At 35.2% G+C, this 23,043-nt stretch overlaps 1 protein-coding gene across 1 annotated transcript in view; it reads right to left on the bottom strand.

The window, feature by feature from the left end:
- Positions 1–21,640, bottom strand: part of LOC150095241 (uncharacterized) — a 267,888-nt gene extending 246,248 nt beyond the window's left edge. The window contains exons 1-2 of the mRNA XM_090410764.1: positions 21,308–21,640; positions 7,815–7,953 (exon numbers count right to left, since the gene is read on the bottom strand). Of these exons, the coding sequence (XP_090266890.1) occupies positions 7,815–7,898 (84 nt within the window). The 5' untranslated portion in view covers positions 7,899–7,953; positions 21,308–21,640. The remainder of the gene's footprint in view (positions 1–7,814; positions 7,954–21,307) is intronic.
- Between the last annotated feature and the right edge of the window lie 1,403 nt (positions 21,641–23,043).

Below are 23,043 nucleotides of genomic sequence, written 5' to 3'. Positions count from 1 at the left end.
AAAAGAGGAAAACAACACCCTCCCCTTCCTAGACACTTTAATCACCCGCCAACTTGATGGATCTTTGGTTTTCTCTGTTTACAGAAAACCCACCCATACTGGCCAATACATTCACCAGCAATCCCACCACTCCCCCTCACAACAATATGGGGCTATAAAAACACTATATAACAGGGCAAAATTAATCTGCTCAGATGACAAGGCCCTGACTACTGAACTAAACCACATCCTCAACAGGTTCTTAGCCAATGGCTATAACCCCAAAAAAACCAAAAAATACTAAAACCAGTAAACCACAACCCCCCCTCCCCCACCTCCACAATAAAGATTACACCAAGTCTATCACCATCCCCTACATCCAGGGCACCTCTGAGAAAATAACCAATATCCTCAAAAAATATGACCTTACTTCCTGTTACAGACCATATAAAAAGTTGGCATCCCTTATCCGCTCTACCAAAGACCAACCACTTCCCCTAGACCTACCTCGCGTATACCAGGTCCCTTGCAGCTGCAAATTGTCCTACTTTGGCCAAACAGGCAGAACAACTAATATCAGGATTTCAGAACACAAAGACTACATCCGGTTTCACCAGTACAGCCGCTCTGGGCTGGCAGACCATGCCTTAGATACCCACCATAAAATTCGTTGGAAGAAAACAAAAATAATTCATCGCAGCAAGTTTAAATACGAAAGATTATTCAAAGAATCTTCAGCAGCTCTAAAAAACGTTCCTAACCTCAACAAATTTAGGTGCATGAAACTACCCCAAATTTGGGAGACTTACATTATGAGAACTTCAGCCCAACAGCCAAGACTACCAAATTAGCCCGCAAGAGGGCACCATTAGGACTTTAGGAACAATATTAGTTTCTTGCTTTCTTCCTCATTTGCTTTGTGTTAGTGCCTGCGTGCACATAATATATCTTTATGTTCCTGAAGATGGCAATGTGACGTTGCCGAAATATAGAAGTGATTCATTAAAGTTACCTTTAATTAATATACTTTATTTGCGTTGTTAATTCCGTAAGCTAATTACCAGTTATTTAGTAGATGCAATGTCTAAATGTATTTCAAGGGTGAGAAGGTTAAATAAGGTAGGTGTGAGATGGATGAATAAAGAGATTAAGCATGCAATACCGAGAAAAAGGGCATTGTGGAGGCAGCATGAGAAAAGTGGAAGTAACCAATTTCATGAGGTCTACAAAGACCAGGCAAGGATGGTGACTTGGTTGGTGAGAGTAGCTAAAGAGAGGTATGAACATCAGTGAGGCTAATGAAGCCAAAAAGAATCCTAGGGAGTTCTTTCAATATGTAGCCAGCAAAAGAAAGAATGATTATGGAAGGTTGACATTGATTGGAGGAAATGGTATAAAGACAGCTGGTGCAGAATGTGTGGTGGAGATACTTAATGAGCAGTTCATAAAGATCTTTCAATCTTGTGAATGTGACTTCATGGAGAGATTGAGAGCAGTTGATGATGGGGAGGAGAAACTGACTGTAAGTGAGCAAGAGGTATTTGGGGAGTTGAGTAAACTAGATGTAAATAAGGCTGTGGGACTTGATAATATATCACCGTGTATTCTGAAGGAATGTGCCAGAGAGTTGACACCTGCCTTGACATATTTTTTTAATACGAGTCTTTCACTTGGTCAAGTTTCTAAAGAGTAGAAAGAGCGCAAGATTGTGCCACTTCATAAAGGAGGTGATCGAACTCAAGCATCAAACTATAGGCCTATCTCTGTGTCAGGTGTTGTGTTTAAGTTGCTGGAGAAGCTTGTGAGAACTAGGATCCAGAGTTGGGTTGACAACAATGGTATAATCTTTGATGGACAGCATGGATTTGCTAAAAGGAGGTCATGTTTTAGTAATCTACTTACTTATTACAATAAAGTGACTGCTTCCTTGGACAGAGGAGAAGGATACACAGTAATATACTTGGATTTCGCAAAGGCTTTTGATAGAGTACCTCATGATAAGTTGACAGTCAAACTAGAGCAGATGGGGTTGGATATTAGATTAGTGCATTGGATTGGAGACTGGTCATCTGATAGGTATCAACAAGTTGTGTATGGGGGTGCGATATCCAGGAAAAGGAAAGTCACTAGTGGAGTGCCTCAGGGGTCTGTTTTAGGGCCATTACTATTTAACTTGTATATTAATGATATTAGCAAAGATTTGGATGGAGATATTCAGTTGTTTGCAGATGATGCAAAGTTGGGACGAACCATAAAGAGTAGTGAAGATGTTGTGGCCTTGCAAGAAGACTTGAATAAATTGAGTGATTGGGCAAGCAAATGGGGATGTGAGTTCAATGTTGCAAAATGTAAGGTTTTAAAATTTGGAAAACAAAGATGGGATGCAGAATTTATGCTTGGTGAGAATATATTGTTGGAGGTAGAGGAAATAAGAGATCTGGGGGTGATAGTGGATAAGGATCTAAAATTTAGGGGACACATCGCCAAAATTGTGAAGACAACACAAAGACTTCTGGGAATGATGCGGAGGACACTGACGTGTAAAAGTAGGGAGATTCTTCTTCCGTTGTATAAGGCTTTGATTAGGCCACACATGGACTATGTGCCCAGATTTGGTCACCGGGTTTTCAGAAGGATGAAGAGATGTTGGAAAGGGTTCAAAGGCGACTGACTAAGGTAGTTTCTGACCTCTGGAATGTTGAGTATGAGAAAAGATTGAGAAGATGTAAGTTGCAGAGTCTGGTGGAGAGAAGGAAGAGGGGGAGATATGATAGAGACCTACAAGTTGGTAAGCAGTTGTTATAAGATCAATGGTGGAGAAGTTCTACAGAGAATAGTGGGAGATCAGGGGAGAACCAGAGGATATCCCTGGAAACTGTATAAAGAGGGTGTGAATAGGGGAGTGAGAGGCAGGTTTTTTTCGTGCAGGGTTGTGAATGATTGGAATCCCTTGCCTGAGAGTGTGGTGTCTGCAAGGAGTTTGAGTGTGTTTAAGACATGGTATGATGAGATGTGTGTGTGATAAAAGGACCTCCCAGATGAGTCTTTGACTCCATGAGGTCTTGGGAAATAATAATAATAATAATAACTTCTGCATGGAATTGGCAAACCATTGCTGCATAACACTTCTTTAAAATTTAGCAAGTGAGTCATAAAAAGCTGATGATGTATTTGTGATTTTTCTCTTCATTCCACAGCTATCTTTGCATTGAATTCCTGATCAAGCAAACGAGAAAGATAGCCCACTTCCATTCCCTGATGTTTTTATTATAAATCTTTTCACTGACATCCATCTTTTATGATTTAATGCAAATCGACACTCAACATCAATGATGTGTACCACAACCACCTACAGACATTCAAACCTAATAGGTTATTCATCACTGAACCACAACTGGCATCCTCTGCAACATCTCAACTTTCCTCGTGCATCTTCAGTTATGTCTTATGTAAAAAGACTATTAGAAATGTTTATGTGTTGGCAGTTCATGCTTAGTTTTTATAATGGTTTTAATTCACAACACAAGACAATAATAAGAAAATCATATATTTATTTATTTAGTTACTGATATTTCACTAGTTTTAGACCAGCATTTTCTGAGTGCAAGTAGTTAGTCATAGCAAGCAAACATCAACAATAAATTAATAATGGAGCCATTTAAAATTGTAATACATAACACAAAGACCTAAAGTCCTAATTGGCACCATCTATTGTTGGATAAAGAGAGAAGTTATCAAGTATAAATTTGATCTTAAAATGACTGTCACCCAGAGTTTTGGTAAATTGATAAAGTTATACTTGTTGAGGCTTGGGGAATGTTTTAAAGCTGTTACTGATTCCCAAACCACTCTCTAACTTGTAATGACCTCTGTGCAGCCCTTTAGTTTTCTGCCATCTAATCCTGCATGAAGGGGTTTTCAAGGAATGTTTCTAATCCCAACTTGTCACAACAATGGTACTGAATGTATTTCTTATGTTTGCTGAGGAATATGCCAATAGATCTTCCTGTCTGTCCATAGTAAGTCAGGTCACAAGCACACTGCACTTCATATACCCCTGGATGTGATAAAGGAGAGAGTTTGTACTTGGTGACTGGATGAGGGTTGCTAGTTTGATATATGATTTAAATGTGATATGCAGTTCATATTTATTTTGAACTATTTACTACAATCTTCTACAAGATCATTCCACATATAAAACATAGATCCTACTGATACACAAAAGAATAAACTTTGTAAATTACCGAAAACAGTTACTTATTGGTCCAAAGAAACTATTAACTCAAAAGCCTTTTCATATAAAGCCACCAAAAATTCCCAAACAAGGTACACCCTATATCCAACTGTTGACAGTATAAACAGTCTTATGTACAAACTTGCTAAACATCTGGCTAAATCCCCCCCTCCTCAACACACACACACACACACACACACACACACACATGCTTCCTCCTCTGTACTTCATAATTCCAAAAGGTTCAGGCATAATAATTAGCTTCAATACTACATTATTATTTTGAGACCTCTGATTGGACAAAGTCCCATTCCCATTCAAATTTACAGTACATACTAGTTCCTTTCCATGGAAAGGAAATGAAACACTTAGAGAACTGAGCATTTGACACATCCACATTGAAATACAATTTGATCATGTGGCCCAGACACATTTTAGTACATTAAATAACCAATACACTAAAATCCACTCCACGATGAAAAAGGAATCAAATAACTGTCTGTTCCTTCCTGCATACATTAGTCACACACCTTCCAAATAGTTCATTATGAATTTATTGAAAGCCTAAATATACTGATGGATATTTGCACAAACAATCATCTAGTCAAACAATATAGTATGCTGAAAACACTAAAAGACACCCACTCAACTCGTCTATTTTTATCGCACTTTTTCTAGTCAATGGCTATAATCCTCAGAAAAGAGAGAAATACTAAATCTCTTCTCCCAACACCACCAAATCACATCAATTCTCTAATAAACAAGACCACAGCAAAATTGTTACTATCCCATACATTCAGGGTACATCTGGAAAGTTATCAGAATGCTTAATGAATATGCGCTCCACATCACATTTACACCATATATAGTGGTTTACCATTAGCTAGAGCTTTTGCCACCTGGGACGGTCCCTGAGTTTGCCCAATGGCTTTAACAGGCCTTTAAGGCCCACAACCTTCCAAGCATGCTTGGATTTTGTAACCGAAATATGAGGCTAGAATGGTCACCCCTATGCCAAGTATTCTTGGCTGTATCCCTGTGTGTTCACGGGGCCGGTTTGCCTGCTTGCAGGATGAAAAACACCAGATAAACTGGCAGAAAAAACCCTGCTGTCCACGTCTAAGACTGGCTAACTTGGCTATGGCTGAGGAAGATCCTTCAGCTCCTAACGTCTCCGATGGGAATCGAACCTAGGACACTCCTTCCCCAGGCATATGGTTGCGAAGCGCAAAGCCACTAGGCTAACTGCGTGGATGCAATGGCTATGAGGCAATGTGATGAAACGTGGAGGTTGAGAGGAAGACATATTTAGTTGGATGTTGCTTTCTTTATTACGATCAAGTTTCCAACAGTTACTGTTATTCTCACAAGCTGTGCTCTAAATTCTGGTTTGAAATCAGAGGAAACATCAGAAAATCCAAGCCATAGGATCCATTGGGAAAAGCCTAAACTTTTATATAGATCTTTATATAAGCATGAACATTTATATAAAGAAAGTTCTGAAGCCCTACTACACAGACCAAATTTAAACCGCAACAACGTTCTTACTATCCCTAAAGTATGGGAAATTGTCACACAAAATTGTGTAAAATAATTACTATTAGTTTTTTTTTTTATTTTTAAACTTCTGTAACACGTTACACACATTTAATGAGATTCTATTGTAATCATGCGCCCTAACTGTACGTTATTCCTATTATTGTTTAAACTATTGTACTGATGATGTCCTAAGATACTTAGGATGAAATATTTACAATTAAATAATTTTCACTGTGGTTAATACGTGTGTTTCTTTTAATTACATTTCCTGTGTTCTCTGAGGCAAATGACAACGGTTCTTCCTGTCTGTTCACTGTAGCCTAAGTAATATCTCTTGGATGTAACAGAAGATTAAAGAGTTGATTGGATGTGAGAAATTAAGCCAAAAGTACATCAATATAATCTTCCCACTACATGGGGAGGCTATGTTTATGTACTTTAGTTATATTATATTTATATTATTTATGTACTTATATTTATATTTAATATAAAAAGTTTATAGCTACTGGACTGGAGTTAGCCTTGGATTGATAGTTCCCCAAATTTTAGATAAATCAATGCAGGCTACTATGCAGACCCCCCCCCCTCCCCTAAGCCTTGCCATTTATGAATTCCAAGGGACCAGAGAAGTGCCAACTCAAAACAGTTATGTTTTGAGTTGGCATACTTCATATACTTTAGTAATGTTTTCAGATGTGTTCTGGATAAAGGGGAAATGCTTTGGTTCTATGTGTTTGCAGAAGGAAAGATGGTGATAATATATCATTTTACCTTTGATATATAAAGAGATAAGCAATGCATTTATGTTATGGAGAACCCTACATCTATGTTCTGATGATGGCTTTTGACGGCCTTACTTCATCCCATAAATTGATTTCATCTTTCATCTTACCTTTTTAGAGTTTAATGTTTTACTTTCAAGGTCTTTACATTCCTTTCTTATCCTTTACAGTTTTTATGTTCTAGATTTTAATCTTTTAATATTTTTCATTTTAAATTTTATAAGTTTCATAGTGTATTTACTAATAATATCCCATCATTCATTTACCAGATTTATTTTCATATTTTAATAGTATCCTATTATTTTTATGCTTTTAACACCTTTATTCATATCTCAGTTTTAAATTTTAAAATTCAATGCGGCTCCATCTTACTATTTTACTTATAACTTATAGATAATAAATCAAAGGAAATATAAAAAGAAAATATTTTAATATTTCTTTTTATTAAGAAAACTCACTAATATTATACAATAATAATAATAATATAATAATATATAAAAATCACTAATATCATACTCGTTCATCAACATCTGCAATCTCCACTTCACATTTCAAAGATCGTTACTGCAAAAGTACAATAAAGGTATTGTATTTTGCAATGTATAAGATCACTTCATTAAATTTTTATCTTAATTTAATTTTTAAACAAATAGAGCAAAGGCACATTCTGATCTAGGGTATTTCATATTATTATTATTATTATTATTATTATTTGACACCTCCAGGGAGTCCAAAGGCTCATCGAGGGAGAGTGTGCCAACAGCATCGAACGAATGGATCCCTTCCAACTACTAACCGCACTCAAACTTACTTAACTGAGCCATTAGTAGCAGAGGCTCTACCAATTGACCAACCTTTGCCGGCTATATAAAAGCTTTGCTTATCTTTTTATATCAAATGTTACAAAAGGAGCAGCATGCAACACAAGTTAGTTAAGAGACAATAATATAAAATAATATTTTATCTATTTTATAGGGCTGTAGCCAATAGATGATAACATATGACAAAAAAGTAGTTGAACTCTGTGGCATGAGTTGTATCAGCAGAAAGGCAAGCAGAAGGAAACTTTTGCTTGCCCTTCTGACTTGCATTAAGAAGTCAAAGTACCTTAAAAGACAAAAGAGTTAACCAAACTGGAGTATTTGGTTAACTCTTATAGTTTGGTGTAATGATAAACTGAATTCGTTAGATTATCACGATACCTTGTACAATCCTAATTAAGGTATATACCAGAAAATTAAGATGTTTATGATGATGATAATGAACAAAACATAACTTACTACTCTATTTTCATTTTTATTGTCTAATTCTTCTTCTTCACTATCAGACCATGATGTAATAGCTTGGGTTTGTTCAAACTCCATAATATTACTTCAGTATAATGGTGAACAGGGAAACTGACTTAGTAAGAAAACATAACTGTAAAAATAGATAAATATAAAATATTTTAAAAAATCATTTTGGTAAAATAAAAATTTATAAATTAAAAAAAATTAAAAAAAAAAACATCAACTAGAAATTAATCTAAATGTAGCAAACCACAAATCCTTTATTACGACAAAAATTAAATCAAACAATATGTTCATAAAATTAAATATAACAAATCAAGTGGTCATAAAAAGGGGGAATAATATCTTTAACAGTCATCGCTACACAAAAACCATCAAAATTGATTTAAATTCAACAAAGATAAATGACTTGTTGCCAATTAAAAAACTAGTCTTTCAAATTTAAACTTGCTGTGGTGTATTACTGTGGCTTTCTTCCAACGTATTCTGCGGCATGCAGTGGCGCACCCAGAGGGGAGGGGGGGGGCAAGGAGCCTGGGCACCCCCCAAAGAAAAGGAAAAACACTAGAAAAATTTCCAAAAATCTTTTTCTAATTAAAATTCATTTTTTTTATTTATGTTGTGTGCTACTTATGAATTAGCGATCACTGCAGATGCTCAGTTATAGGTCATATGCGATGTGTAGTGTGTATTCACAAAACGTCTACTCAACTCGCCCCCCTCCAAGATTAAATCCTGAGTGCGCCACTGGTGGCGTGTATCCACAGCATGGTCAGCAAACCCCGAGTGGCTGTACTGGTGAAACTCTGATATTTGCTGTCCTGCCTGTTTGGCCAAAGTAGGACAGTTTACAGCTGCAAGGGACCTGGTATATATACACCAGGTAGATCTAGGGGAACTGGTTGGTCTTTTGTGGAGCGGATAAGGGATACCAATTTTCTATATGGTCTGTAACATCTCTTCAACCTCATTTGCTGTTTTAGTGCCTGCGTGTACGTGTCTTAGTCTTATGTTCCCATGAAGATGGCAACGTGACATTGTCGAAATATAGGAAGTATATATTAAAGTTTATTTTAATTTATATTCCAGTATGAGTAGTGAATTCCTTAAGTTATTTAATAATCATGTGCAGCCAACGTATAAACCTTTCTACAAGAATTAACATTCTAATGTAGCTAACTTTTTGTTGTTTCCAGAAGCTGAATTTGCAATGCTTATATTTTACACAGTAAGTCAATCTAAAGTTGAAAAAGTTGAATGAAGTAAGCTATATACAGAATCCCAAAAGTACAATGGTTCAACTAAAGACAAACAAATATCAGCATCATGATGCAAAGTTTGACTAAAGACAACAGGAAATATTAGGCCTCTTAGTTCTACTAACTACATTCTCAGGACTCCAAATTACAACAATGTTATTGATACGACACTACCACTATTTGGTGAGTACAGTAATTTTTGGGACAGTGAGAATTAATAAATCAAAGGAAATATAAAAATAAATATTTTAAATATTTCTTTTGATTATGCTAACTCACGGTATTCCATTATTAGGAAAAAAATAAAGTAAATATGTATTAATGTGAGCATGCACATGTTCTGGCCAGTATGCCATTCTATCCATTTGGCCTAGTGCAGTGATGGCGCACCTATGACACGCATGTCAGCACTGAAACACTTGAGGGTTTCAGTGCTGACATGCGTATTCCATTATTAGGAAATAATGGAATATAATGGTATTCCATTATTAGGAAAAAAATAAAGTAAATATTATGTATTAATGTGAGCATGCACATGTTCTGGCCAGTATGCCATTCTATCCATTTGGCCTAGTGCAGTGATGGCGCACCTATGACACACCTTGGATGTTGAAAGATATTGGTATTCTGATGAAAAAACTGCGATAAATCATGTAAGATCGCTCTCAGTTAAGGCGAAGGTAGGTTTTGGTTCATTGAAAAAATATATTTTAATGTTAGCCTATTTCTATTTTATTTTGTAACTAGCCTATAAACAATGAGCGTTTTAAGTTTACATTTTCTTTCTTAATCATTATAATCTGCATAGTCATATCATATTATAAAAACTTATAAAAATTATTATCAATATTATACGATACAAAATTATAAATACGTGCTTTATATATTATAAACATAAAGTTTTCATTTGACTTCTGTGTGCAATTCGTTCATTGAGAGACTGAGTAATACAAGTTCTAAACATATTTAAAACCACTTTAAATATGTTTAGAAAAATATAATTCGCAGCATTAAATATTGAATTTATCTGAGAAAATAATGAAAACATTTTTATAGTTGCATTAAATTCATACATTTTGTTAAATAATGCAAATAGTAACAACTTACGATGAGGTTGTAACAAAACCTAGTAAATAGCTGCTATTTACTAGCATGATGGAGGGTAAAACGTAACAAGGTTGCTACAAACGTACCAGTAATAAATCTAGCAACCCTGCTGAAAGAAGAGTGGTAGTCTTGCATGGTCTGCCACTTAAGTAATTTGAGTTGCTGGTGTATAATTCATTTCCAGTAATCGTTAGTTCTTATTAATTAGTACTGCTTAATTACCGCTGTAAATAATTGTGCTCTTTTTTAATTTGTGAACCCTTTTACAATGGCAGCTAGCACTAATAAAAAAACTAAACTTATCATAGAAAGGAAGTGGAAGAAATTTCCAAGATGCCTGAACAATATGGTGTTATTGATAGAGGCGATAAAGTTCTCTGTAAATTGTGTGGTGAGCTATCTGTGAGTAGAACTTGGAATGTAAGAAGACATCATTTTGAAACTAAGCACAAATGGCTTCTAGAAAAAACGTTTGAAGAACACAAAGAATACATATTGCAACATCTAAAACTGGCAGAATCACAATCAGGGACTTTAATTAAAATTTGTTTCACGACCTTCAAATTTAGTAGCCGCAAGTTACAGTATTCAACATACTATTGTTGAACATGGGAAACCACTTAGTGATGGTGATTATATTAAAGAAACTTTCGTAAAGTGTCCACCATTTTTATTTCAGGACTTTCATAATAAGGAAGCTATTGTAAAGCGCAAAGAGTTACCATTAAGTAGGAATATTATTAAAGACAGAGTTATATCAATGAATACTAGTATAGAAAATCAAATACAACAAGACTTGAACTCTGCCATTGTTTTTCCATTTGTCTCGATGAAACTACAGATATTACATCATCAGCTCGATTGGCTATTATTGCAAGGTATGTTCACGGTGATTCTATGCATGAGGAATTGATAAAGTTAGAAAATTTACATCAAAACATGACAGGCAATGACATATGCGACTGTGGTGTTAAAGTGTTCCGTGAGAATCAGATAGATTTATCGAAAATATTTTCGATTATAACTAATGCCGCGCCTAATATGGTTAGTCGTAATGTCGGTTTTATCAAACAATTTACAGAATATGTTGGTCATCCCCTGGTTTGTTTCCATTGTATTACACATCAGGAGACGCTGTGTGTGAAACGAGGCTTAAAGGATTTGGATGATGTGATGAGAATTGTGACAAAGGTAAATAATTTTATTGCTGCCAGGACTTTAAACAAATGAGAACTTAATTCACTTTTAAGCGAAGTTGAATCAGTGTACAATGGTCTATTAAGGTACAATAATATTCAATGGTTGACTCGTAGCCAAGTACTTGAACGGTTTGTTGAGTGTTTAAATTAAATTAAATTATATTTAAATACTAAATTAAATATTATACTATTAAATATATTATATTATATATTTAATATATTTATTTATATTATATTAATATATTTATATATTATAGGGCATGGAGCACGAATTTTCTCAGTTTAACAATTCTCCTTGGCTCAGTAAGCTGATGTTTTTCACAGATTTTTCATTGCACCTGAATGAACATAATATACAATTGCAAGATTTCGGAAAAATCTGTCGATGTTATGTTTGGCATGATCAAGAGCATTGAGAATAAACTCAAAATATTTTAACATGATTTAGAAAGTAACAATTTTAAGTATTTCCCAAGACTGAAATTTTTTTTAACGAAACCAGCCCCAGAAATCGTTAACAACATATCAATCAATCTATCGAAGCTCTAAAGTCAGTAACTGAGCAGTTTTCTTCTAGATTTGAGCAATTTCGAATGTTGGAACAAACAATCCCATTCAAAAACATCCAGATGAAACAGAATTCATGGATCTTAAATGAGATGGTTTTGAGTGGTCGGATTTAAAAGATCTAGAAATGCAACTAGCCGACTTCCAGTGTAATCCTATCAAGAAAAGAAATATTGCTCTTAGAAATGAATTAGAACTTGAGCGAGAACGTCTGCATGATACCGCATGTAAAAATTCAGACTGTGAAATTCTAAGCGTGTGGAATAGCATTCCCAAAAACTTTCATGCTCTTAAAATCTTTGCTAAAGCTCTTCTAACAATTTTCTCTTCTACATACTCTTGTGAAGCTCTATTTTCTGCCTTAAATAATATCAATTTGAAAGGGAGAAATAGATTAAGCAATGATTTGAGCGCTGCCTGTGTAGCATTAAAATGTACACACTATAGCTCTTCTATAAAGCAACTTTCTACTAGTACTCAGCAACAGAAAAGTCATTAAATGAAATGTAAGTTTGTAATTTCACTTTATTAAATTAATTGTATAATATGAATTCATAGATTTTATATCAATGTCCTATTAAATAAATAGCCTAATATGATATGTATAAGTCACCATCTATGATTATGTAGTTAAATTTATAATGCATGTATGCAAGTAGAACATCAACAACGTCAATATTTAAAAAAAAAAAGATGTTTGACACACCTGGGTAAAAAGGTTCGCCATCACTGGCCTAGTGGGACGAAATTGGATAGCACTTCTACAATCTAACCAACAGTCTGTGATGAATGTGTTGATAATAATATCATTAGAGTTACACAGTCTGATTTCCAAGATGTATATTCTACAAATATTTCCATTGAAAATGCTCATCTGAAATAACATCAATAATTCCCCCACTTAGTACTCAGCTCATTGGAACACATGCGGCAGATGTTCAACATCCCTTCACAGTGCACCCTGAAACAAACAGAACAAATTTCTTTTCCTCTTCCTTCATCCGTGTAACTGCTGTATTGTGAAACAGTCTTCCTCCCTGTTGTGTTTCCCAAGGAATACAATATATAGTCTTTCAAATCAAATGTAAACAAGTTCCTCCTTTTCCAACCCACTACCCATGTACAGCACTAATGTACTAAAGGTTGATCAACCAACCTCTCGTGTATGGGCTCGACATAAAAAAAAAGTACATAAGTACTTAGAAAATTAATTTTACTTGGTATGTGAGTCCGCCACACTGCTTACTGGAGGTTTGAAGTAGCTCGAAAAAGTTTACTGAAGCAAGCTACTATTTTAAATAATTAGTTATATATTTTGTGGCGAGTTCATATAGAGTTTCTCTGGAGTTAAAATCTGCAAGTTGGCCTAGTTGGCTAAGTGGTTAGCATACCTGCTACCAACCAACAGGTGGCAGGTTCGAATCATGCTACGAGTGTGGATGTTTGTGATTATCTTACCTTGTGTACTACTATAACCTTTGATATGGGGCAGTATGACCTTTGGTGTCTTAATGCCATTAAAACCATAAATCATCATCATCATCTGCAAGGTTTCAGAAGCATTCCATTTATTATTATATATTATTTCAAATTTCCAGCAGAAATACTTATGAAATATTTATATGCTTATTACTGCTATATCCTCTGTCACTCAAATACTTTGACAAGAAGTCTCAGAAAGTTGTGTACAAAATTTAAAAATTCACCTCCTGTGACATTCTTCTTCTTCATCTCCTATACATATTGACAAAACAAAATCATCTCTTATATACTATGAACAGCCCAGTACATGCTTCTCTGATCTTTCTCCTGAAAGGAATAAGAATCATGAATAGACTCCTTACCAATAATTGGCCGGCCTTGTTGGCCAAGTGGATAGTGTATCCGCTCTAAAGCCTGTGGGTTTGAATCCCACCGTGGGCATGGATATTTGTGATTGTCTGTGGAAATACCAGTGGTAGTCGATGGTAGATGGTGTTGGTGTATTTGCGGTCAGCTGGTGATCGAATGGTGGAGACAGAGTTGTAGAGCAGGTGACATCCCTCGATGAGTCCTCTCCCTGGAGGTGTCAAATAATACATAATAATAATAAATCATGGCAACTCCTACAAATGTACTTAAGATCTGTACTCTAGATCAACTTCTTACAGTTCTCTTTTATTCCATCTCTCTCTCTCTCTCTCTCTGTTTTGGGAAGAGCTTTCCTTACACTGTTTTGTTCAAGGAACGCACCTTCCAGCTATTCAAAGAAACATAATGGCAAGTTCCTTCTTTTCCCCTTCACCGATTACCTACATAGAGCATCAAGAGATGGCAATAGGTTTACCACTCATGGGTGTGGAGTTAATATTATATATATAATGTTTCCTTCGAGTATTATTATTATTATATGACACCTCTAGAGAGTCCAAAGACTCATCTAGGGAGGGCACCTACTCTACAACTCTGTCTACTCTATAGCTCATTCTAACCACAACTACACCAATGCCATCTAATGCCCACCATCACCACTAGTATTTCCGCAGACAATCACAAACATCCATGCCCACAGCAGGATTCGAACCCACAGCCTTTTGGCAGGAAGCGAATACATTTGGCCAACCAGGCCAGCATGTGTGTATTTGTGAAAGAAAACTGGACTTAAAAAACAGAACTCTTTAATTAAAACTTTGCACTTCATTTTTTAGTAATCATTCAAGTCAGAGGGGAAAAAAAAAAAAAAGCAAAATTCTGCATAAATACTTTAGAATTTATTTTAAATGCAATATTGATGAAAATCAAGATATTAATGAGAAATACATGATCATTTACTCAATATTATTTTGACTGTGTCCCTAGTGTCTTTAAAGTGTTTGTTTTTAAGCAAAAAAAAAAATAAATAAATAAAATAAATTCCTTGAGCACTTCAAGGAATCATAGTTGTTTGCTCTGATTCCTTGAAGTGCTCATCAGAGAATTAGGGTGTAGAGTGAAAAATCAGCTACTGGAACAAACCTCAATATCAGCAGAAGTCAAGATAAGCACCATCAAGATAAGAAGTATCAATGGAAAAGAAATGGAACTGATAGAAGGATTAGAGAAGCATCACACTGACATAACTTGTATTATCAAAACAGGTGAGGTTCTAAAGAAAAAATATAACATGTTATATTTAGGCAATAATATTCAGGAAAAGGAACTAGTAGCTATAGTATTTAGCACTAAACATAAGGATATGAATGGCAGGCAATATCAAGTAGAGTGACGCAGGCAACCATCAAAATGGGATCTGAAAAATGAGTTATTGGTGCCTATGGTCCCACAGAAGGTTCTACTAAGGAAAAAGGAGGGATTTTTTGAATGACTGGAAAAAAAAGCTGACAAATAAAAAGTAATGCTTGTTCTTGTTAGAGATCTAACCAGCAGAGTAGGAAATGAATACCAAACATATAAAAAAATATAATTTTTAAATAACTTCACACATGTAAGAGAAAACTAAATATAATTTATACTCCTATATAGTTTGCTCAATATGTCATGAGCTTCTTTCAGGGAGAAGGCAGAAGAACTAGTATTAACATTTAAATTCTGAATACCAGAAGGAGTCATACAGCATGTGTATAACATCAGGTGCTTTGGTCGCAACTGTATAGTAGGAAGAAACACTACTAGAATTCAGAGATGTGGGAATAGATGTGTAATTAATTTAAAAATACATATATTAGTGATGTATTGAAGACAGAGATAGGCTGCAGGCTAAACTTACCATCCACTACTACTGTTACAAAATTCTTAGTGAAATGAACATGCTACACCAGTCAATATTATTATTATTACCCCAAGACCTCATGGAATCAAAGACTCATCTGGGAGGTCCTTTTATCACACACACAGCTCATCAGCCCGCACCTTGAACACATTCAAACTCCTTGCAGACACCACACTCTCAGGCAAGGCATTCCAATCATTCATAATTCTGCACGAAAGAAACCTGCCTCTCACTCCACTACTCACACCCTCTTTATACAGTTTCCAGGGATGACCTCTGGTTCTCCCCCGATCTCCCACTATTTTCTGTAGAACCTCTCCAGCATCGATCCTATAACAACCCCTTACCAACTTGTAGGTCTCTATCATATCCCCCCTCTTCCTCCTGTCCACCAGACTCTGCAAGTTGCATCTTCTCAATCTTTCCTCATACTCGACATTCGAGAGGTCAGAAACTACCTTAGTCAGAGGTCAGAAACTACCTTAGCCTTTGGACACTTTCCAACATCTCTTCATCCTTCTGAAAACCAGGTGACCAAATCTGGGCACAATAGTCCATGTGTGGCCTAATCAAAGCCTTATACAAAGAATCTCCCTACTTCTACACGTCAATGTCCTCTGCATCATTCCTAGAAGCCTTTGTGTTGTCTTCACTATTTTGGCTATGTGTCCCCTAAATTTCAAATCCTTGTCCACTATCACCCCCAGATCTCTTATTTCTTCCACCTCCAACAATATATCCTCACCAAGCATAAAATTAAATAAATATTAATTTAGAGATTGCATATATTATACTATGCTTGTCCATAAATGTGAAAATATTATTGCTGTAATGGAAAAACTTTTCCATTTCAGTGAAAACTTCCTTTTTGCAAAAAATAATTCTAAAATTTTTGTTTGTGTAACTGATGTAAAATGATTTCTTTAAGTCCATTAGGTACATATATCATCATCATCATCAAATTCCTGCCATGTACCCTCAAGGGGTGTACAGGATATGACAGTACTGCATGAAAAAATTACACCATTACTAACTTCCTATCTACAATTTTCCTCCAAATCAGTCTGTTACTTGTCAAGACTCCAACATTATCAGATCTTATATTTCTATTGTCTAAGGCACTTTGTACCATATCAATTCACCTATATCTTGGTCTTCCTCTGGGTCGTTTTCCTGCCAACCTGGCAGAGAACACTTGTTTTGCTAATCTTTCCTCTCCCATTCTATTTAAGTGACCATACCATCTGAGATTAGCTCTGCTAACGCATTCCTGGATGCTGACAATGTCAAGTTCTTTCCTAATATCCTCATTTTTAATATGATATTGCCATTGATGCCATCTGTTCACGCCTCTAATCTTTCTCAGGACTCTCATATCTGCGGTCTCTAGTCTTTGGTCAAGTGTTTTACTTCTGACCCAGCTCTCAGATCCATAAGTTAAAATTGGTTTGAACACAGTCTTGTATACAGCTAATTTAGTGTTCCGACTAATTTCTTTCTTATTCCATATGAATTTATTCAATTGACTTCCCACGTTACCAGCTTTGCTGATTCTGTTGTCTATTTCTATATTTAGTTTACCATCTTCAGTAAAAATCGTGCCTAAGTAGCTCAAATGTTTTACTTGTTCCACAGGTTCTCCATTCACAACACAGTTGACATTTTCAATGATTCTGCCTATTTTCATTGTCTTTGTCTTTTTATTGCTGACCTCTATTCAATTTAGTCAGAGAATCTTGCAGACTTGTAGCGGATTTATTTAGAAGTATAACATCATCCGCATAAAGCAAAGAGCTGACATTAACATCTCCAATTTTGATATCAGGTTTAATACCACATTCCTTCATAATGTGATCCATATAGATAATGAATATCAGAGGGGATAATGTACATGCTTGTCTCACACCAGATTTAACATTAAACCATCTTCCTGTACTTCCTTCAATTCTAACTGCTGACTCACAACTCAAATAAAGACTAAGTATTGCTTGATATAATGCTCCATTGACACCATATAACTGCAGCGTATTGAATAGCTTCTCTCTTGGCACCTTGTCATATGCCTTTTCCAAATCGACAAAACTTAAATACAGATCTTTGTTATATTCCCATGCTTTCTCGACTATTTGTCGTAAAGTGAAGATCTGATCTGATCCTGACAGCTTCTATTTGGCCTGAATCCAGCTTGTTCTTCACCAAGCTTTTCTTCCACAATTCTTCTCAACCGTTTCTCAAGTATACTTGCATAGATCTTGCCAGGAACACTCAGTAGGGAAATACCTCTGTAATTCTCACATTCAGTTTTATTTCCCTTTTTATATATGGGTACTATGAGAGCTCTACTTCAATCATCGGGAATTCGTCCCTCTGTCCAGGCTTTCTGAACTACGCAGTGCAGCCACTGTAAGACTCTTATACCACCATACTTCAGCATTTCTGGTCGTATATCATCTACTCCTGCTGCCTTTCCACATTTCAAGCCTTTGATGGCTTTTTCTACTTCAAGTATGGATATGTATTCCTGACTGCATGCCTGGTCAGTGTTTTTAATCACTGTGCTGTCATCACTGCTTGTTTCATTTAGCAGTTTTTCAAAGTAATTACTCCATACTTCAAGGATATCTTTTTCTCCTGTTTTCATTTCACCTTTATCATCTCTAATTACTTTTACAGCACTCTTTCCTCCATTCCTAAGCTTCTTCAACAACCTCCAGAATATTTTGCCACCTTCTTGATATTTATTTTCTATATTCTTGCCAAAGTCCTCCCATGACTTTTGTTTAGCTAGTTTTACACACTGTTTAGCTTTCTTACATTTGTCTCTGTATTCTGTAAGAGTAAAAGCTGACTTATTTGCCAGGAACTTTTGATATGCTTTCTTCTTTTCCTTCACTGCCTCTTTAACTTCCTGTGTCCACCAGGGAGTTCTGATTTTTTTATCCTTGCACACAACCTCACCACATGCCTCTCTGGCAGAATCAATCAATGTTTCCTTCAGAGTTTGCCACTGAATCTCCAAGGTTTGATTCCTGTTCTCAAACTCTTTCATTTTCTTTTCAATAATATTTCTGTATTTTAGTCTACAGTTCACATCTGAGAGCTGCTCAACTTTTACTTTTTTATGAAACTATGACTTGCATCTTAAAAAAAAAAAGAAAAGAAAAGAAAGAATGAAAAAAAAACACATAATTTACTATATGATGTAATTCATTATACAAAGGAATTTGTATAATGAATTACATCATATAGTAAATAATGGGCTGGAACCTTAAACATCATATGATTGGGGTATGCCCATAATTACTTTGAAAGATTGCCAAATAAAACACATCAAAGAACATTGGTACAAAATTATCAAGAGAAATGCAACCAGGGGTACATATCAATACTTGAGGTAGAAAAATCCATCAAAAACTTGAAACGTGGAAATACAGCTTGAATCAATGACATCTAACCAGAGATGCTGAAATGTGGAGGTACAAAAATTTTACAGAATCTGTATTGCATAATTCAGGTCTCTTCAGAGGAATGGATTCCAGATGATTTCAGCAGAGATCTCAAAGCACCCATTTACAAAAGGGAAGCAAAACTGAATGTGAGAATCATGGCGGAAGTTTACTATTGAATGCTCCAGGTAGGATTTATGCAAGCACACTTTAGAAGAAGCCAAGAAAAACTGTTGAGATGAGAAACTTGGAGAAGAACAAGCTGAGTTTAACCACGCTACCGGCCAAGACGTCTATAGACGTTCACTTTACCATGGATCCGAAGTGCTTATTAAAATTGTAATACCTTTGTTATAACAATGAAATATATGATGGATACGAAGCGTATGCGGATGCGTATTTGATCCACAACGGCCGGTAAGGGGGTTAAGCCAAACAGGAATTGTCAACATCAGATTTTCACTTTAAGAGACAGTTGAGAAATCACAGAATATAACAAGAATCTGAATTTATGTTTAGATCTGGAAAAGGCATATGATAAAGTATCAAGAGAAAAGCTGTTCAAAATGCTACAAGTATATAAGGAAAATGTGGGACTGTACCAAGCAATACATAATCTATATATCAGTTGTAAGTCACTTTTATAATTGAAGGAGAATTGAATCAAATGGTCTGATGCAAAATCAGGTGTAAAAGCCAGGGTACACTTTATCTACAGTATTATTTATCATCTATATGGATTATATTATAAAGAAAAGTGGCATTACATATCATATCAGATTTGGCAATGTTAATCTCAGCTCTTTGATGATAAAATATTAAACAAAGCCAGTACAAGTTTGCAGGAGTTCTTGACATATAGTAATATGTCAAGAATAAAAAGACAAATTCAGCAATAAAAAGACAAAGACTATGAAAATAGGCAGGAACACTGAAAACATTAACTATATCCTGAATAGAGAAACTACAGAACTATTTAAACATTTCAACTATATAGTCAAAAATTTTTGTGAAGATGATCATAAATTAAAGATGGAAATAGATAATAAGCAAAATATATAGTAGGGAATGAAGTGAATATATTTATATAAAATGAGAAACAAAGTCAGTCAAAACACAAGAGCTTCTGTTCACATGATAGAGTTCAAATTAAATTTGATTTATGGATCTGAGGGCGTTGGAAACAAATCAGTTGATCAAAGACTGGAGACCACAAATATTATAGTTCTAACAAAAATTAAAGGAGTAGACACATGACATCAACGACTGATTCATATTAAAAAATGAAGATTTTGACATTGTTAGCATTCAGGAATGTATGAGCAAAGGTGGCATCCACTTAAACCAAATGAGTTAAAAAAAAAAAAAAATAGCAGAACAGGTGTTTGATGATGGGATGGCAGGAAAAAGACCTAGAGGATAACCAAAATCTAGGTAGATTGACAGTTAAAAGTACATCAGAAGCCAAAAATATAAGCTCTGACTATATTAAAACTCTTACAGATAACAGACTCATTTGGGGGAAAGCATTTGGTACTAAGGCCTTCAGTACCTTGGTACTGAATAAGGGTTTTTGCTCTTTAAAGGTTTCTGCCTGGCCTCTGAAAAGAACAAACCAGTTCAAAACAGCTGTGAGGCCTTATCAAACCTTATCAAAAATGGACTGATAAAAGGCAAATATATAGATGCCAGGGCAGCGCCTGTCTTTTAAGTAGTCACATTAAGGTAACTCAGGGATGTCGAGGAATGTATACCAGCAAGCTCTTTCAAGCTCTCTGGTTAACTTACGAAACTTTCAAAGTTTCTACATTCAGATTTGAAATAATGCTGAATCTAATATCCACTTTGTTTATGTAATAATGTACACTTTTCATGGAACATATGAGGAATTTGACGATGAATCACATTATACGTTTTCCTATGATGTATTTGTATGAACATTTTAAATGTTTCACATATCACCAACCTTTATAGTATTTATGGATTCGCGTTTGGTAACACAAAACCAAGTGAACTTGAGAAGTAAATGTGTGTGTGATCTCATGTCTTTAAAAAAAAAAATCACAAGGAATGGAATATAATGAAAATAAAATTATGAAAACACAATACATATATATATGATCCGTAAATAATCAAGCAATTCAACGCAACAACTTACTAAGGGGTGTCTCAGTTAACTGCAATAGTAAGTTAAAAGTTTGTTTTCCATAATTTCTGGGGATCAAGAGGTCAGCAAATTATTGTGGCAATATCCATATGTATATATTTAAATGTATAATTTTAATAAAAAATAGAGAAATCAGGATTAAAAGGACAGCCTTTTGACATTTACAATATATACATCTGCGAATGTTGTTACTTTAATTTGATTATTTTTGGTTACATTACAAGATACGATTTCTCATCCGTATAACATCACACTTTCTTCCAGCTACTAATCAAATTTCTTCTTTCACACTGTTATATGATTTATATGTGCAATATTTAATACATATTTGTTCGTACCATAATTAGAACACAATTAATGATGTCTAACACGAGAGGGAGCTTTACGAAAAACGAAAAATTATCGAAAAATTCTGAACTGGAAAGGAATATAATAAGCAAGTAAATTGGCGATCAATGTCCGATTCGCAGCATTCAATTCATAATTATTTAATCTTGTAAAATTATTTTATAAGATGTTATCGTACACTTTTTCTTAATTTTTCTTTTAATTTTTCTTTTCTTTTTCTCTTAATTACACTTTTTCTTTCCGGGTACGAAACTCGGATCGAAAGATCGATGGGTTTTTCGGTATGAAACTCTAGGATTACGATGGATTTCGATCCGAGTTTCGTACCCGGCTGTAGAATATTACGGGATTTACCATCTCCCTTAAACTTAATTTATGTCACCGGTAAAATAGCCTTTGGCTTGTTATCGTAGTAATAACAATATAAGTACACCAGTTTAGCAGTTCGTTAGTAGAGGTATATGTAAGTTCGGTTCACTTAAAACCTTGATATTCCAGGTCTACTTACTCACTGATGAGACCTGAAAAAAGGTTGAAACAGGTCTGGGTAGTGACCTCTTCTCATAATGTAAAACAGTAATACATCTCCTTGGAGCTGCGTTTTATATTATGAGAGAATATTAAGGACAGTGACGGACTTGCTCCATCTTTGCTCCGAGTTGCCCTGGTGTTGTAGTACCCAAGTGATTAATTACACTTAGGCTCGCCGATGGTTTTTTCGGCATGAAACTCTAGGATTATGATGGATTTCGATCCGAGTTTCGTGCCCGGCTGTAGAATAATACGGGATTTACCATCTCCTGTGCAACAAATAGTTTTTCACATCCTTCTTCTGTGATATTTGAGGTGACCGACCATCAACCACTTGAAAATTCTTTTGGATTGCCTTTAGCTTGCATATCTAAAACAAAACTTCCTGTTTTAGAAATTAATAAAATAATTAAAAAGAAATTAATAACAAACAAATAAAATAAAATAAATCATTTACCTATCAATGGTGCTAATGTAACGCATAACATTACTGTCTACAAGGGCAAAGCATAAAGCTTTTATAATCCCTGCTATCTAATAAGGATACTGTGAAGAGGAAAATTTATGAGCTAATTCCTCGGCCTGAGTGGGTGAAGGTTATAGGTCGTTGATTGGTACTAAGATGGCTTTTGGTCTTTTGTATTTGGAGAAATTCTTTTCATCGTAGTTTGCTGCTTGCTGAACTAATTCATTTGGGTGAGTGGACGATTTTGTAAAGAACTTTACTGCTAAAGATTGCAGCAGAGAATAGATACAAGGGACATTTGTGTCCTGGTGAAATTGAGCGACTCTTACCATGGTGCATTCTGGATCATACGTAAGCACTTGTTTTGTACTCTTTGCAGTTT

Source organism: Typopeltis vanoorti, chromosome 20 (genome assembly GCF_054136105.1).
Source record: "Typopeltis vanoorti isolate ZY-2024b chromosome 20, IOZ_Tvanoo_1.0, whole genome shotgun sequence".
NCBI lineage: Eukaryota > Metazoa > Arthropoda > Arachnida > Uropygi > Thelyphonidae > Typopeltis > Typopeltis vanoorti.
This window is presented reverse-complemented; position numbering and strand designations above follow the sequence as displayed.